This window comes from Artibeus jamaicensis, unplaced genomic scaffold (genome assembly GCF_021234435.1).
Source record: "Artibeus jamaicensis isolate MK-2021 breed Jamaican fruit bat unplaced genomic scaffold, CSHL_Jam_final contig_1015, whole genome shotgun sequence".
In the NCBI taxonomy this organism is placed as follows: Eukaryota; Metazoa; Chordata; class Mammalia; order Chiroptera; family Phyllostomidae; genus Artibeus; species Artibeus jamaicensis.
In genome coordinates, this window is record NW_026521194.1 from 5266175 (window position 1) to 5285093 (window position 18919).

An 18919-nucleotide genomic window follows, 5' to 3' on the forward strand; every position below is an offset into this window, starting at 1 on the left:
TGGTTTAGAAAGTAATGTGTTTGAAAAGGAATTCTACTTCATTTCAGATTCTGCTGTGATACCGGACACTCGGCATCTGATTATTTTAGGACTGAAAAGAATGATAAAAAAAAAAACAATTAAAATGGAATTAGATATGAATTAAACCAGCCTCATGAGATGTTTCCGAAAAGAAACAAGTTTGACTCTGATTCAGTGATATCGCCAACATCTCTCCTTTGAAGAAATGAACCTTCTTTTTCTAAGTACAACTTTTAAAGATCATTTGAAAGCCAACCAGTACTCTGAAGACAAAGCATCAGAAACATCACCCACCCTGTTTTAACTTCTGGATCACAACATCCTGATGGAGTTTCCATTGAACTTCTTTCACATTTTTAATTCTTGGCAGTTTTCCCAAACCTTATGATAAACTATGAAGAGAAAAGCATTCGAAACATAATACAAATATAAAAGAATACAAGTCAAGTTCAAAACCAAACAAAACACCATTTGCAATGTCTCTAAAATGACGTTTTTGATGCGACCGGAAACCCCACCACCCCACACCCACCCACCTCCGGTCTGTGTTTCAGCGTGGTTCTTGCCTTTTGATGCTGAAGTGAGAATCCAGAAAATAACCAATGTGACGTAAAAACACGGTACCTATGTTTTCTTAAAGTCTTGATTTGAACACATCTTAATCGGTACAGTATCACTCTTAATGCTCAAATAGTAGACAAGAAACACATGTGAAAAGACTTTGTGTATCATACAAGCAATGCTTCTAGAATCACAAATATGTGGCACACGGACATGAAAATCCACAAATTAAAACTTATCTCATTAAATTAAGTTCTCATGAAAATCAGTAAGAATACTATTATCTGAAGCATTCCAAGTTGTTTAATTTTCTAGTGTAGAAAGCTTAAGATAGAAAGAGCAAGGTGCTTTTTCAATAAGCTACAGACACACAGACACACGCACACGCACACACACAAGTGTGAACCACCGGGAAAAAATCCGAACTGGGAGGAGAAACAGGTTAAGTGTGCAGATGAGAAGCAGGAGAGCGGCACAGAATATATCTCCATAATTAATGTGCCATAAATACAGACAACTCAATGTGCATACGATCGATGAAATAAAGAATAACTAACTTTCTACCCTTTGTTTAAGTTCTACCCGGTCTAACTTTTAGAACTGCTTTCAATTCTGAGTCCGCACGTTTCCCCGGTCTCGACAGCTGACGTAAGACTGCGGCCTCCAGGGTGAGCCACCCGAGGCCAGTCACCCCTGGGGCTCCCTGGCCGCGTCCTCTCCTTCCCTGTTAAACCACAACCCTCTGCTGCGGCTTCGTTCCATGCAGCACCGACCAAACTTCATTTTTACACAATAAAACCAAGTGTAAAAAGAGGACGCTGTCGGGCACATATTCACAAAGTCTCAGTTTCTTAAAACGTAAGTATGGGTGGATTTATTTCTCTCGAATGCATACAGGACAATAATTACACAGCAACAAAGCTTTTGTTCAACAATGATTTGATTCATAAGCATTTGAAATTTACATAATTTCACATCATACATAACCTTACATTTTTAAATACTGTGAGTAAAAAAGCCCCCCAAATAACCAATTTTTATATTTCCTATTTAACCCTCTATACATCCAAACTTTAAAAAGTTACAAACTGAACATTATACAGAACATACAAATCATGTTTAAAAACTTGAGGTTTTAAAACCGCTGCTCCCAGTGCAGTGTGGGAGGGAGTCCTCGCGCAGACGGGCGCGTACGAACTGAGGAGGAGAAGGCGAGACCGAGGGCGTCGGCTGTCTCAGTCTTTCCCTCGTCCCGTCAGAGGCGGCGACGTCACGAGAAATGACGGTTCAGGTCTAGCATGAGGAACGGAGTTCGCCTCACGGTCTGAGACATGCATTTCAAGTATTTCCCGAGCTGATCCGAGCTCCCTGCAGCAAACCGAAGACGGAGAGAACGCTATTTCCTCCCGTACATTCGCTCAATGTCCGCCTGGTAATGTGTTTTCAGCTCTTTGCGCTTCAGCTTGAAGGCATCTGTCACCAGACCAGTTTCCGGGGTCCATGGTTCAGGACTCAAACGAATTTTCACTGGAATTTCAAACTTTTCCAGGCTTGCTGAGGTGGTGTGGGAAAAATAGAAATGCAAAGTCATGAAAAATGTGCGAGTGAAGCTCTTAGCAAACAGTCTTTGAGTACCCATCAAAATGCACAGCGCACATCCCAAGATTCTCACTGCCAGGCAATCTACCCCTCAGAAATGCTGCGCAAGTTAAATATACATGGATAGGCACAGCAAAAAACTTTAAATTCATGTCCACCGGTAGAAGGAGTACAACAAATTGTGCTATGGGCATAAAAAAGAATGCAACTCAGTCATCAAGAGTGAGTTACACCTACATGGTATAGATGTGTGAAGTTTTTGCAACAGGGTGCCAGGTTAAAAACAGGGCAAGGTTTTTTAATGCTACGTAAACTTCAACGCAGCTACATGTGGAGGACGAGAAGGACGCACAGCGAACTAGAACCTGTACACGGCACTGGGGGCCGGGGTGCAGGATGAAGAAGACGGGAACGGTCTCTTTCTTCTTTACACCTACTTGTTTTCTCTGAATTCATTACAAAGGCACAACCACGTCAGAAACAAAAACGTGTCAAGTTTAAAGAGACTCTGTCACTGGGCCAGAACACGTCCCGACACAGACACTGGGAAGAGCCTCACCAGCAGACGGAAGCAGGCGGAACGGGAGGCCGAGCTTCGCAGAAACACACTTCCTCCGTGGGACCGGCCGCCTCGTCCAGCATTCACTCCACACATACTTAATGAAACTTACTATGTAAAGCACTCGGCTAAACAGGCTTTAAAAACACAAAAATGGGCAGTTTCTACTCTCAAGTGGCACACAATCTAACAGGGGAGAATAGGTAAACACCAGGCACAATAAGGTACGTATCTATAATGTGCTAAATGAAAGGTTCGAGTGTCTTAGGAACAAGTGATTTATTAACACATTAAAATGTAAGCAGAGATAACAAACAAGGTTTTATTCAGAGACAGAGAATGCCAGGAGCGGTGTCCAAGGGGAAACCCCCAGGGGCCGAGCGGCGAGGCTGGGACCACAGGACTTACTGGGCGAGGAGTCTGACGTCCCTGAGATGTGGGGAGACGGAAAGGCCAGGGTGGGGAGACCAGCTAAGTTTTAGGTTCCAGACTGCTTGGCACTGCACTGCATGGCCTAACTCAGTGACATGATCTAAACCAGTGTTTTAGAAAAGTAAACACAGGAATGAGGGCTGCAATAACTATTTCTTCCTCACTTTGTTCTCTTCCCCCTTTATCATAATATTTATTAATAAGTTTACTTTGTATCGCAGTATTTAACTCACAGGACATCAAAGGGGAGAGTACAAATCACTCTCTCCAGTCCCAGGCCGACAGCTGTATCCTGTCAGGCAGGTGTCTGACCTGACCACAGCCCTCACTCGCAAATTAACTGCAGTCTCAGCAGGTGGACGAGGATGCCGAGCTGGTAAGGGGTGGACTGCACTGGTCAGTTTTATGTGTTACCTGGGCGGGGCTAGAGTTCCCAGGTACTCAATTAAACACCAGTCTAGGTGGGGCTTAGAAGGTGTTTTGTAGATGTAATTAAGTCTATAATCAGTTTATTTTTACATGAAGAAAATTATCCTAGATCATCTTAGTGGATCTGATTCAGTCAGTTAAAGCTTGTAAGAGCAGAGCTGAGGCATCCCCCCAAAACAGTTCCACAGTGGACAGAGACAGGAGCTTCAGCCCCCGCCTGAGAGGTTGGTCGGCCTCCCAGCAGCCCCCCACCCCCCAGATGCCCAGCCCCGCCCAGCCAGCCCAAGAACCACACACACCAGCTCCACGCAGTGAGTTTCTTCACTCATCTATAGAACCTACTGGTTCTTCCTGGGCTGCAACCCTGACTGATGGAGATTTGGGGTAAGAATGAACTTGAAAGTTGTTCTTCACATCATATAGAAAAATGAACTCCAAACGTATCAAAGACCAAAGTGTAAGAGTGAAAACCAGAAAACACAGGGGCGACAGCTCTGTGACTGGGGTTAGGCAATAGTTTCTCAGGTGTGACACCAAAAGCACGAGCAACAAAAGGAAAATATCCTACATAAACTGTATCTTACCAAATTAAAACTGTTGTGCCTTAAAGGACACCATCCAAAAAGTGAAAACTAGGACAGGAGAAAATATGTACAAATCATGGATCTGAAAATGGACTCGTGTCTAGAACAGATACGAACTCATAAAACTCAGTGATACAAAGACGGCCCCGTTTTAGAAAACGGGCAAAGCATCCGAACAGACCTTTCCCCACAGAGGCCATACACCGGGCAGTAAGTACACTAGAAGATGCCCAGTGCCACCGGCCACCAGGAAATTACCAATGCAAACCACAGTGAGGTGCCGCTCCACACCCACTAGGACGGCCGGAAGCAAAGGGACGGATGACGAAAGTCGGCAAGAAGGCAGGAAAACTGAAGCCTCACACAACACTAGTGGGAATGGAACACAGGGCTACCATTTTAGAAAATATTGGGAAAAACTGTTCTAGAAAATAGTCCGGTGGTTCCTCAAAAAGTCTGACATAAAGTTGGCGCAGGCTCGGCACCTGCACTCCTAGGTATTTATCCGAGAGAAAGACACACCCACACACACTTCCGTGTGAATGCTCACGGCAGCGCTCACCACTCAGCTACGGCCCCAGGTGAAACTCCCCAGATGTCCACCCGAGGGTGAATGGACAAACAACGTGCGATATACATACCCACACAGTGAAACACTATTTGGCAATAAAAGGGGGAATGAGTGTTAATACATGGATAAACATTATGCTAAGTGAAAGGAACAAGCCACAGAAATCATACATTATGTGATTCTACTCATACAAAATCGCCCCGATGAGCAAATCCATGGAAATAAAGTAGATTGGTAGCTGCCAAGGGCTGAGGGCGTTGAGGTGTGCTGGGGAGTGAGTGCCAATGGCCACGGGATTTCCTCTGGGGGTGATGACAATGTCCAAAAACTGCCTGTGGGGAGGGACAGGGGCACAGTTCCATGAACGTATGACAAACTGCCTAAATAGTACACGTTGAGTGAGTTGTTGGGTGTATGAATACATCTCAATAAAGCTGTTTATTTATAAATAAAATTAACAAGCAAAAAAGTATATAAGTCTAAAATTATGCTTATCATTTCAGTATTCTCTTACTTAGAAATTATGTTGGTTTCTAATGAATATCTATTAACTCAATTTAGCATTGGTCCAAAGTTTTAAGTTCCTAAAACACTACTGGAAATAATCCGCAAGCTGACCCACTAACAAATATTACTGTTGAAATAAAGGGTCAGAACAATGATTCCACCAGGCTAAGTGCCATTTACATTTTTCACACACGTGAATAACATACGCAAGGAGAATAAAGGACACACCTGTGTTCTACTGAATACTGGTGACTCAGGAGGCTTCTACGAAACCAGCACGTTAATCTAGTCTCCCTGTCTCCCTCCCCAAACACACGGAGCGGGCGCAGGGACACACCAGCACAACCAGCGCCCAGGACACCAGCAGCACAGAGAGTACAGAATAGAACCGCAGACGGCGTGAGGGCTGGGTGACCAGCACGCCGAGCGGGTCTGGAAACGGCTGAGGAACGCAGAGAAAGGGCCGGCCCGCAAGGCGGCGGTGGCGGCAGCAGCGGCGAGAGCCCTCCGATGACCCACGTGCCCCGTGGTGGCAGGGCTCCACGGGGGACTGGAATGTTCCTCTACCGATGGTAGGGAAAGTCGAGCGGTTTCTGAGAGGGAAACCATGTAACCTGAGCCCCGTAACATGACAGGACAAGCGCGTGTACGTACTCTCTTCCCAGCCTGGTCTCAGAGCCCGTGTGAGAATCGCTCACCTGAAACGGCGGCCTCGGACAGCACCTTGAGGACCTCGTTTTCCATCTCACAGCTGTTGCACAGCTCCTCCCACGTCCCTTTCAGCCCTTTCTTCCGGGCCAGTTCTGTCAGTTCCTTTTGGTTTGGCACAACAAATCCGATGACGTAAGAGTGGTAGCTGGAAGAGTCAAAGGGCAGCTCAGGGACGGAACTGAAAGGCAGGCCGTGGCTGCAGGTCTACCCACACTGGCATCTCGGTGGCCAGCCCTGCACTGCTTCCCAGAGAACGCGGGCGGCAGCCTGGGGACGGGCCCGAGTTCACGCCGCAGCCACTCTGCTGTCTGACTCACAGCACGTGCTGCTGCTTTGGCAGGGTTCATTGCTAAATACGCCTTAACCTGACATTTCATGATCAATTTCAAATATACACAGGAATAGTGCCATGCACACATTTTTAAAAAGAAAATCACAAATATTAGAAAACTCATCTTTAAAAAAATCAGTAATTCATTTTAACAGCTTAAACAGATATACAAGCTAATACAAATACAAAGCTGTACCTAAAGAAATCTGGCAGCAAACCCAAGCAATGGGATCACACTGATTTTTCCCTTTGGTCTCCTGAGAACCTGGGTCAGAAGAGGAGCTGTGTTGCCGCTGAAGGCACAAGCCTCCAGGGCAGCGGCAGCAGGAAGGGAAGGGCCGTTCTGGTTAACGTCACAGTTTGTAAAACCCAGAACCGTGGCATCACTAACAAAAATCTGTCATTAAGGGGCCGAATCATTTATACACATAAATGTAATCAATCTTTAACTGGGGCTGCACCTCAAAGTCTGTTTCTAAATCACCTCTTCTGAAAGCAGGGCCTATTTTCCCCCAAAATTGTCACGTCAACTGCTGCGGTGAGGTTGCTGGACTGGCCACGACACATCTGACCCTGGAGAACAGCTCCATCCCACACAGTACTATTGGGAAAAGGTATCACAGCGCCAATCTAAAATTCTAACTCACTTCCCAAGAATGCAATTCTGGGATTTTAACTTTAAACTCTCCTTCCCGACTGCCTCTAAGTCATCATGGGCTTAACAGCTTAAGGAAGAAGCCCTTGGCCTTGGCCAGGGTCCCAAGCAGGCTCCCTTTTAGAGCAGGGACCCTCGCCTGCACCCAACTTCTTTCTTGACTCCAGCTTCCTCTGGACTGGTTCTGGGAAGCGTCCCTGGGCAGAGAGCGGGCAGCTAGGGCTACCCGGGCTGCAGGAAGGAGGGCTTTCCTGTCTTCACCTCCCCACCGCAGAGGGCACGACTGTGAGACAGAAAGCTGACACAGGAAGGTGGGGTGGGGTGGGAGTGGGGGTGGGGGAGGCACGACAAGGAAAGAATCAGTTCATGGCTGTAATGAGACAACAGATAAGAAGGGAGGGTTCTTGGTATAATTTCCCAAAGAAGACCCATATAGGAAGGAAATGCTTATAATAGCACACTAAATGGTTTAAGTAAAAGCTGTATGAATTGTACTTTCTTACCTGTTTGCATATGCACAAATGTTGTCTATTAATGGAAGATTCTTCAAAGCTGCCTCTACTTTCCCAAGAGAAACATATTCTCCTGCCTGAAGCTTTACAAGGTCCTTTTTACGATCTGTGCAAGACAAAGGCCGGGAGGGGCGACATTAGAGGATGACGCTAGTGACACCTTTAATACGCAGAAGTATCAGCCATTCTCTAAGCAATCTGCTATCAGCTGAGATCACTGTAATAGTTACGCTAACATTACAAGTACATAATACAATTAAGCCCTAATTTTGATAGTATTAAATACATTTTTTTAATTAGCTTCTGATGAAGGGGCCTCCCCCCTCATCAGAGCTGTAGTTATGTTCTTCTCGACGGCTGTTTCCCTGGTCTACGTTGTCCAGGAAGGTGAAGAATACACTCACCGCCACCAGAGATCACATTCTACCTGGAGAGATGCACGATGCGAAACCGAGGGGCTTCAACACACTGTGGTCGTGCTAAGTGTTAAGACTACCAACCTGCTGTTTTGGAAAGCATTCCCACACGCGAGGCCTGAGCCGAGTCTTGGGGGAAGGCTGAGTGATAGTCAAGTGCACCAGCGCTGGCCGAGAGCAGAGCCAGACACAGGCCAGCTCAAACTAGCAAACTCCGCAGCAGAGAAGAAAGCACCCACCAGAAGTAAGGATGAAGGTGCATCAGGCCACATAACAGAGGAGCCCTGAACTGAGCCTCTAAGAGAGACTAACAGGTTTCAGCAGGAAAGTGGCCCCATGCGATTAGTGTTTAGAAGCACACAGTGGCAGCATGAAAGTACGTGCGAAGGGAGCAGCTGTGGTAACTGAGAGGAATTTCCTGCGACAGTGACAGAAGGTGCAGCCTAACCCACGGCCCGGCAGGGGCGGGGGGGAGAGAGAGAAGAGCAGGACCTCGAGGTCTACTTCGTACAGTGAATTACGGGCTGTGGGTTAGATGTGGGGAGCTGACAGAGGCATCTCTTCCCAGGTCTCTGTCCTGACTGGGACAGAGATGACATTAACTGAGAAAGAATCTTAAAGAGGAGCAGGCGAAGATGCCTGTCGCCCCACAGAGCGCCAGGCCTTCCTTAGTTCTCACGGGCAAGGCAGGGGCATGGCTCCGACAGGAGAGAGCCCTGTCTTACAACCTCTGGACACCAAAGAATTCACACAAATGAATGTTCCTTATTAAGACTATGACTCTCGCCCTGGCTGGTGTAGTTCAGTGGACTGAGCGCCGGCCTGGGAGCCAAAGGGCCGTGGTTCAACTCCCAGTCAGGGCACATGCCGGGGTTGCAGCCAGGTCCCCAGTGCGGGGTGTACAAGAGGCAACCACACACTGATGTTTCTCTCCCTCTCTTTCTCCCTCCCTTCTCTCTAAAAATAAATAAATAAAATCTTTAAAAACATATGACTCTTTACAGGTTAGCCAGTGGTTAGTACAAACACCGCTGCTGTTGAACAGATTCCAAAACCGCACATATCTGTTGTGCCAATAATTCTGCACCATCCCTACTGCAAACTTTTATGTTCCAGGGACGACTCAACAGACCACACCAACATCACATGGAGAGATCTGGACATGATTAAACAGCTTCTCTAAATACACAACATCCCTCCTGTAAAAGGGTTTCAGAAATGCCCACGTTCAAAAGAGAACATTAGCTGGCTCACCGATAATCTTCAAACAACCATCGGGGTCAAACTCTCCAATGTCTCCGGTACAGAGCCACCTCTGCCCGTTCTTGTCTTCAAAGAAGTCAGCTTTTGTTTTTGCATCATTTTTGTAGTACCCCATCGTCACATTCTGGCCACCAATAAGGATCTCACCCCTGGGATGTGGTTTATCTGTATTGAAGTATCCACCTGATAAACAGAGTAACTTAGAGTTAATCCAGTATTTTTATCCCTATATGCATCATGTGAAAATTTGAAACTGTTAGTTTCTAAGTTTCTGAACAGGGATACCTAATTTCATCCGATTCTAGTTTCCCAAAGGAAATAAGGCAGACACTGTAAATTAACAAAGCTTATCAACATAAAACAAGGTACAAAACTTCACTTACTTAACCGCAGAATATATGCTTTTAAACTACAATTAAAAAAATAAATTCCACTAAAAAATCCAATATCTATCGTATAAAATAATTATACACATTCACAAGTAAACTCCTCTAAGAATTCTGTAGAGATTCTTAAATATTACACTAATAGAACTAATAAAAGCATTAAATCATATATTCAGCAAATGAACAGCAAGTGTAAAAATCAGGTTACTCTATATTTATGATTTAATTTTTACAGATAATTTCAGAATAGTCCAAGTTTAAATTTATTAAACATTTTCACTAATTCTGCTAATAGCTGAAAAATTGTATCTGAGCCTTAGAATCTTTACTATGCATGAAAGAAAAGGGCATCCAAACAAATCGTTGATAATATATGTACAAAATAAAATTTAAGAGTAATTAGTATTTAAGTGGCATATAACAGCAGATTTTTATGAAATTACAATAAAAATTTCCTTCTATTAATTCTTGGTTGAAGCCCTCAGGAAAAAAAAGTAAAAATCTTTGGATTCATAGAATAAATTTTACAAATTTGCTTCTACAAAATAAAAGTTATAATTCCTAATTAACTGACAAAATGTACTTACTTGTATTTTTTTTAGCAAAATAAAAACAACTGTAATTCGTCACAATCATCTTTGAAACAAGCAAAGTAAATGCTCTAAGCCAAAAAGTATGGCTCTAGATAAAAATATGTATTATAAGGGACCAGAATGAGCAGTTGTAGTTTGTATTGTGAAATGAAGATGACGATGAAGCACAATGCTAATTTTATAATACTAGACACAACGAGGCTGTGGTCAGAATACTCATCACCTTCCTCCCAGTTCTTTAGTCTGATTTCGCAGCACACCAGGGGCGCCCCCACTCTGCCAGTGTTGTAGTCCCACACTGAGAGGCAAAGGAAAAGTCTTTGATTACAGTAGGTAATAAACTGCTTCATCTTTGTAAATTACAAAAACAGTAACTTATCCTAAACCTCAGATATCCCCAGAGAATCCTTAAAAGCAGAAGTCACACACCAGTGACCAATGGGCTGTGTGGCCCACCCTGAGTTTTTCTTCTGTTTTGTTTTTGATCTGAACTGATTACTGACACTGAAAACACCAAGCCCTTTCACACAGGGGTGCAGTCTCCGGGAACCCCGTTCCCAGCTCAGCAACAACTGGAGTCCTCGCTGACGGACAGGCCTGCTGCTCCAGTTCCCAGGTCCCTTGCCCATCGCATCTCCTTACATCAGGGCCTGCTCCTCTCACTGAAGTACCTGCCCCCGTCTTCCAAAATGGAGTAGAATGGTTTATACCTAATTCCACTGTCTATCAGACGTGACAACTCTGAAGTAGAAATGGGCTCTCCAACTTTCTCCCATGTGTCACTATTTCCACATGAGACCTCAGAAGCCTCCCTCTCATCAGTTATCTTATCATTGCCATATTTAAATTCCTGCCACAAGGGCTCAAAGACCAGGCTGGAAATTAAGATCACTAATGTCCAAGAACCTGGGAAAAGAACCCAGCATTAGAAACTGCACTGTTTCCTCTTCAAAGGCTGTTGACGTATCAGAAATACAATGCCACAATTTAACACTGTAGAGAGTTCTAGTTAAAACAAACTGTAACTGATTCATCACATTTTCAAGGTGAATCTTAAATATAGATGAAATTAAGATCCTTAAAGACTACTTGTTTATTTCCTACAAAACTTAGAACTAGCTTCCAAAAATATATAAAATACAGAGAACATAACTGAAAACAGAAAAATACAGGAGCAATGCCTAAAAACATACACAGAGGGTAAATAGTACACAGAGACACTCGAGGCAAATAAGAAAAAAATCAGCCATGAAGGGGTTTAATATCTGTCGGCATCTAAAAAATACAGAGTAGAAACACAGCTTTTCCTAGGACTAGAAACTAGAAAGCAACGTGACTTTGTCCCACAGAAGAGGCACATGAGGTGCTGTGCGATTCATCTGGGAACCACCCGGGGAGCAGATCAACCATGTCATCGTGCTAAACTCTGAAGATGGCACTGTCCAGACTTCTCTCTGTGTATACCTTTCTTACTCCATAGTTCTGCACACACCCCCTCCCTCAAGAAGCATATCTGAATTTGAGATGTAATACACAAACTATAAAATACATTAATTTTCTACCTAAGCAGAATTTAATAACTGATGTAACAAATGTATACAATATAGCCACTATTTTTTACTAAAATTTCCAAAATGCTATTTTTTTAGTATTACCTAATTTAACATGAAACACTCTTCTAGATGAGTTACTATTAGACATATTTAATTACTTAACACATTCCAAAACGTTAATAAGTAATCACAGAACATGGAATGTACCATCGTTGCGCCAGACAAGTATCTTGACCCCTGTTCTCCTGCATATTTGTAGAAAACCACCTATAACCAAAAGTGCACGAAGCCGCACCCAGCCTCGGCCGGACACTCCAGTCCGGGCGGCACTGACCTTCTGTGATCGTCCCGGCCCCGGCAGACTCGGTGAGCCCGTAGCCCTGCCCCACGGAGCAGCAGAAGCAGATGTTCATGAAGCGCTGGGTGGCTGCGGACAGTGGAGCCCCCCCACACAACAGAAGCCGGATATTCCCACCCAGCAAGCTTCGAACTTTCCGGAAAACAAATCTAAAACAATGAAATAACCAGAGAATCACAGGATTGTAAAGCTGAATGGGATTTCCCAAATCATTTACATTAATCTCCTAGTTTTGATATTTAGTGACTTATCCAAGGCCACACACCCAATTCAAGAGATTCTCTTGACCCACTACTTAAGTCTTAATTTTTAAAAGTTCAACCAAGTAAAGAATATATGATCTCCTCTTAAAAAGTTTTCAACTAATAGCTGAATTCAAAATTGTCTGGATTAATATTACAGAATAATGGAAAACGCTTACTAATGGGCACAGCAATTCCTTCTACATCATATCATATTAACACTGAATAACCCTATTATATCTTTATAAACAGCATTAAAAGCAAATTAATTTTTTGCTTTAGCTTACTTCATTAGAAATATGTACACATTTATACACAGCAATCTAACTTTTGAAAAAAATTACACTAATTCAAGTTCCAATGTGTTTATTTTTAACATATTATCTGGTGAATTAAAAAATTCAAATATTGAATTGAAATGTTTCTGAAAATACAATTTAAAAAGTTTACTCACTACCTTGATCAAAGGAAGGAAGAGGTTTTTTGTTAAGTAACTTTGAAAAGGGCAAAGACCAAATGGCAATCATTAAAAAATATATATATTAAAAGTTTTACAGAATAGGTTATATATGTCACTAAAGAGATAACTAGAAGGTAGAAAAAAACTTATAAAGTTTTAAATAAAATGAAGCATTTGAAAACTACCATCTATTAATATTACCAGAAAAATAATCTGAGTGCCACACTTTCATTTTCTAAATTATAAACTATTTTATAATTAAATCTACTTACTCTATTAGTACTACAAAAACAAAAAATTAATAGGTCTGTTTAAACAGAAGGCATTCAATCATACTTGATTGCCACTTTATACTCATACGAAATAAGTCTAAAAACAAAGAGAAACTATTGCTCAAAATAATTAAAATCACATATGGGTCTACATAAAATATAAGCACACTATTAAATCAAGTAAAACTGTAAATGTAAATTTTTTTCAACTAAAATGGCAGTATTTTTAAATTGTTCATATTCTTATGCAAGATGGGGTTTTTAAAGAGTCCCTCTGACTTTTTAAAATAAATGTATTTCCTACAGCTACCTCAATTAACAGGGCTGTTGATGTGAACAGAGTGACTGAATGATCAGGAGGGACAGCCCTGACTTACCTATCACATAGCGGAGTACTCTGTCCCTTTGAAATCTGTTCCATTTTATAGTTATAGGCCAGAATAAACAGGTTACGTTGAAAACTACTCATTTCATTCACTTTATTCATGACATTTTTGTAGATTCGATCCATGATTTCCTACATGTATAAAAATGAGTTAACACAGTTAATAATGCTACCAGCTGCCTTACACCTATTAAAAGCGGCATATCAGATTAATATTTCTACCAATACTAAGACATTCTAAAAGATACTTTATCAGGAACACATTTTTAACCTATAGCCAAAAAAATTAGTTTAAAAACGAAGGTTCTGTAAAAATTTTTAATAGCAAAAATGTACCTAGATGCTCAGCAGTAAAAAAAAAAAAAAAAAAGAAGAAGAAGAAGAACACTGGGGCGGTAACGTGTCATTACGATACAGATGTTTTATATTACTTTTCTTCATTTATTCTGAATTAAACACTAAACTCACTACACAAACAAACAACAACTACATGGAAAGGTTTTAGTTACAGAGTACGACACTCTCCGGGGTTCTTTCGGTTGCTGTTTGTCTCTCGGTGCTGCGCCTGGGAAATTTTCTTTGCACTCTATTTTGCCTGCTTGGCCTATGACTACTATGAAGTATACTCTGACGACTTCACATGGTTTTTCCTCTGCAGTTAAATAATAAACTTCATGGGAACTGAAAATTTAAAATAAGGTACTACTAAGAAAACTATATAGCCAGAGAACTGTTGGTCATTTAAATTATTTTGTATAACCATGTAATTATGCTTAGATGTGAGTGCTCAGGTATCATATCCAATCATAACTCCCAACACTTTCAAACAAAATCAGAAAGCCACATACGACTTGCTTTAAACAGTGAAAGCCACTATGGCTCATTCCCATTGCTCTCACTCCCGGGCCCCTCCCCACACCTGGTGCTACACTGGGATGCGCAGGTCATCCAAGTGGCACTGGCTGCTCTTTGCTCTTTTTGGTTTCTAGGCCAGACATTCCCTGAGGATTTGGGAGGTAACCACACTCTTTGCTTAGAAGGCGGTGCTGCTCTCAAACCCTCTCTCCTATCTCTTGCTGAGCTTCAGGTTTCTACTATAGCAGACGAACTGCATAAAAATAATTTGAGCAAAAAGCTATTTAGAGAAAACAGTTGAGAATATAATACATACAGAGACTGAAAATTTAACAAAAGGTAAACTAATACTGAATAAACCCGTAGAGCTTAAAGCACTACAGAAAATCAATAAAAACTAAACCCCACGCAAACCACCTGGACAACAGCATCTCTCCCACTAGCACCATGTTCTGCGGATGACCCTTCTCTGGAACGCGGCATTAACCAGTGGTCAGTTCTTACCGGAACTGCGGCCATCAGTGTCGGCTTCAGTGTGGATGTATCCCCTTTGCTTCCTTTTTTTATTTTTGAAGACTACAGAGAGAAAAAGTGATCTATATAAAGTGATTCTTATTTTAAAAATTCAGTGGAATAAAAAAAGCATATTATAAATTCGTCATGTTAATTTACTTCTATAAAGCAATCCAAAGGCAAGTGATTATTTTAAGATAATTAACTGTCATCTTCAAAACATACTATCAAACCAATGGGGAAAATGTGTTAAAAATTATCGTGGTTTTCCAGTATCGGAAGTGGCAGACATTCATTTACCTGGTCTGCTAACGTCTGTGGCGAAGAGTAGCCTATGCAACACCCATGAGAAAGGCAAACGAGCTCAGCACTTAACTCCAACACGTGGGCCAGGGGCAAGTATCCAATGTAAACATCTTCCTCCCTGGAAGAAAAGGGAACGAGTGGAAGAAACTGTCAGGAGGTCCTTCTGCCAAAAGTGGTAACAGCGGGACCAAGCCCGAGAAGGCACAGGAAGGGCCCTCGGCATTCACATGACTCTGCTTGAGGTGGTGCGGTGTGAGAGAGGAGAGCGGCAGACACAGAGGGACAGACAGACACTGGGGGTGTCAGGGGGGAAAAGTCCAGCTCAGCCTAAAACCGAGGAGGCAGACAGACACTCTAGGCAAGCTGCTCTGAGTCCCGTCCTACTGGAGGGCACTCGCTGATCAATTCTAAGTGCTGCAGAAGCGAAGCGCTAGGCAGAAGAAATTAAAGATGGGGTAAGAAAACGAAGGGTTCTTCTTTAGAAGGAGAGAAGAGATCCCAGGAGAAAATGCTCTCTAATGCTAGTGGGCTACCACGCAGAGTTCAAACGGAACCCACAGTCTGCCAGGAATCTTACAGAAGAGATTCCTGTTCTGAGAGCTGCATTAAATTACACACAATAAATTATGCCTTACATAAGAAAATGTATATGGGCATCTGTCTGAGAGTACACATTCAAAAGTTCAAGAACTGCCCCCTCTCCAAACCAGGAAAGGCAACTGAGGCAAACGAGTCAGTGTTGCTCTTCATTCTTTTCTGAAAATGATACATGCCTAACAGAAATTTCCCTCCCATGGCCAAACTCAGTCCACAGAACTGAGTGCGTGTGTCATTTCTCTGCACAGGGCTCCAAAAATATCCTGCCACTGCCCAGATCAGCCGTCAGCAAGCTGACCCCGTCTCTGGGAACGAGTCCTGCAGTCAGTCCCTCACGGCCCCATCCGGCCCCTCCACCGTCTCCCTGCTGTACCTGCTCCGCCCGCTGCTACGGGAATTTGTCTTCAGACCTCAATGAACACTAACTGGACAGAGCAAGGTATTTGCTCACCTGAACTAGAACATATTTAGGTATAAAAAGGACCACAGTTAAAATTTACACTTTTAACGTAAAAAAGCTAACTGTCAAGGATATCTATAAACTATATTATAAAACTTCACAACTATGATTATTTTCTAATTTTAATGTCTTTTTTTATTTTAAGGAAATGCCTACTATAAACAGACTCCGCAGGACTAATTTAACCATTCGTGACTAAGTGGCTCGAGCGCTGCTCTTTATTCACCACGACATACCCCAGGCCTGGGATCCTCTCCGCCATCCCAGTGACCCCGGCGACGATGTTGCTGTGGGAGATCATGACCCCCTTGGGCAGCCCCGTGGACCCACTTGTGTACATGATGACAGCGATATCCGAGGGTGCTGGGGTGCTCTCGGGTTTGTTTTCTGCATTGGAGGGAAAAAAACACACACACATTTCTGAGAAATTTAGCCAAAGCACCAATTTTTTCATATCACTTGTTTATTAACTCAATTCAACAACTATTCCTTGTAATCACACACAGGTCAACCAGACAGATCAGGTCCCTGCATATACGGGACAATGCAATAAGAGCTATGAAAAAAAATAAAGCAGGACAAGGTACGAAGATGATACAGTAGAAGCTACATAGCTGCACAAGTCGGGAGAGGCCTTTCTGTGGCATTAATATTTTAGTAAAGATCTGAAGAAAGTGTGGAAGGGAGCCAGGAAAACCCTGAGACGGGGAGACGGCCGCAGGCAGAAAACAGGCACGTGCAAAGGCCCTGCGGAGGAACGCGCTCGGCAGCAGGAGGGGCAGCAGGAGGGGCAGCAGGAAGTGCGGCGGGGTCGAGTGAGCAAGGCGAAGGTGGCAGGGGAGGAGGGTGGAGCAGTGTCCAGGCCCACGTCACACAGAGCCTTCAGGGCCACACCAAGGGTTTAGGACTGTACTTTGCAGCACAATGCAGTGCTGTTTTCGACAGGGAATCGTCGTCATCCTGGACAGACCGCTTTGGCTATGTATAGCCACACGATTTAAAAAGGGAAAGAAAGAGGCCCAGACAAAAAGCTATTCCAGCAATTCAAATAACATATAGCAAGGCGGACAAAGAAGGGTACCTAGACATTCGCTAAAAAGGTTCTCTGCTTCAGTGGTCAAGTCGACCTGGCTACACTCGGAACCCTGGATTAAAAGAGAGTGTCCTCCGTGTGCACAAGCCTGTGGCCAGCAGCCACGTCCCACAGAGCAGACACAGGGGACCCGAGAAGTGGGTCGAGGATGGCGCCAATGATCTGCCTGAAGTATCCTGGACCTACCCAAATGCGGACTTCTTGAATGAGTGGGGGCAGACGTTCGAGACGTTCCCTGGTGAGCCCTTTCTCTCCAGCCACCCAGACACACCTCCTCCCAGCGGTCCTCATTCAAGCCCTTCCCTCCTAATGTGCACTCCCTCCCCCTTCCCCCCACTTCTTGGAAATGGCTGTCTCAGAGGTGAGATGTGCCAAATCAGATGGACCTGCAATCCCTGTGCCACCTGACTCCTCTGGCACACCTGGCCCTGCCTCGTTGACACTCGTTTTCTCCCTTCCCCTCTGCCCAGTTCTGGGTGGCATTCGAATGTACCATTCTCTGTGGGTGACCTCGCCTGAGTCACAGCTACAATGAAAACCTAACTGCCAGCCCCTAAGCTGTTTGCCGCTACAGCAGTTTAAACAGAGGGGCTGACAGCAAGGGGATTGTGTCACCTCTGGAGGCTGTGGCTATGTGCCTTGAAGAAAGTTGGGAGGTTCTACACCCTTGGTGAAAAAAAGAAAAAAAAAACTGCTCCTGGCTTCTAAATCTCAACCCCAAACTTAAGTCCAGAGTACTGCACTTGTACAGGCCACTGCCCACTAGACACCCACCTCTGGATGTCCCACCAGCACCTGCCCAGAATCAACGTCAGCATAACCCCACCCCAGAGCCAATGCCAATGCTTACAGAGAATTAATCACTAATTTCCAACTAGAAAGGAAATGCAACCCCAGCACCCAGCAGCTCTCTCAGATATCCCCAAATGCCGGTGTGCTCACTAACATCTGCTGACGCTGATGTGAGGGGAGGAGCTTCCAGAGTCACGGTGCCCAGGTGTGCTCACTCGCTGGGGGGTAAAAGGAGGCACCCTCCGGAAGAGGTGCAGTTGGAAAGGGGAGTAAAAGGAGGGATGTTAGGTTCAGCTGTCTTTTAATACAGATAATTCACGGGACAAGTTTCATGCCCCTATTTATAAAACTAACTTTAAACCATCCAAAACTATCAGAAAAAGGAAACGGAAAAACTGTATAAAGTAAAACGTGTTTCAAAGTAATTTCAAATAAATACTACTGTTAGAACATTCATAAATTAACATTTGCACGTTTCCTAAACCTCTCTCGGGAACTTCCCAAAGCAGAGGTGCAGAAACGATTCTGGAGAACAGGGTCACTGCAGAACACACAGGGCCCGGGTGCTGCCACCTACCCGCACTCGCCTTGGCTCCCAGCGCCTGCACTGCGGCCATGGTGTGCACAATGACGCCCTTGGGGAACTCCGTCCAGGTGGGCGGCTTGCCATTGACTGTGATGATGTGCCGCAGGCGAGGGACTAAAGAGACTATATCCTGGAAAAACACAGTGTTCATCATGGTCACTATTCTTCATGACACAGCTTAGCAATGGCCCGAGACACAAGCAAAGCAGTTCACCATATTCGGTGAGTTACTAGTTTCTTGCCTCAAAAAAGGAGGAAGGAGCACACTGGCATGCATACCACTTTTTCAGATACAGAGATATTGGTCTGAAATTTAA

At 43.8% G+C, this 18919-nt stretch overlaps 1 protein-coding gene and 1 non-coding gene across 3 annotated transcripts in view; one reads left to right on the plus strand and one right to left on the minus strand.

Annotated features, from left to right (window-relative positions):
* Positions 1-1429: 1429 nt before the first annotated feature.
* ACSL3 (acyl-CoA synthetase long chain family member 3) overlaps positions 1430-18919 on the minus strand; it is a 56951-nt gene continuing 39461 nt past the window's right edge. For both annotated transcript variants that reach the window (XM_053666569.1, XM_053666604.1), the window contains 11 exons: positions 18594-18732; positions 16368-16518; positions 15069-15192; positions 14760-14831; positions 13393-13532; positions 12018-12190; positions 10354-10428; positions 9143-9334; positions 7464-7578; positions 5962-6119; positions 1430-2136 (listed from right to left, as the gene is read on the minus strand). In XM_053666569.1, the coding sequence (XP_053522544.1) occupies positions 1979-2136; positions 5962-6119; positions 7464-7578; positions 9143-9334; positions 10354-10428; positions 12018-12190; positions 13393-13532; positions 14760-14831; positions 15069-15192; positions 16368-16518; positions 18594-18732 (1497 nt within the window). In that variant the 3' untranslated portion in view covers positions 1430-1978. The remainder of the gene's footprint in view (positions 2137-5961; positions 6120-7463; positions 7579-9142; positions 9335-10353; positions 10429-12017; positions 12191-13392; positions 13533-14759; positions 14832-15068; positions 15193-16367; positions 16519-18593; positions 18733-18919) is intronic.
* LOC119050975 (small nucleolar RNA SNORA68) lies at positions 17771-17891 on the plus strand. The gene has a single exon (XR_005082848.2). It is a non-coding gene; the product is annotated as a small nucleolar RNA SNORA68 (small nucleolar RNA).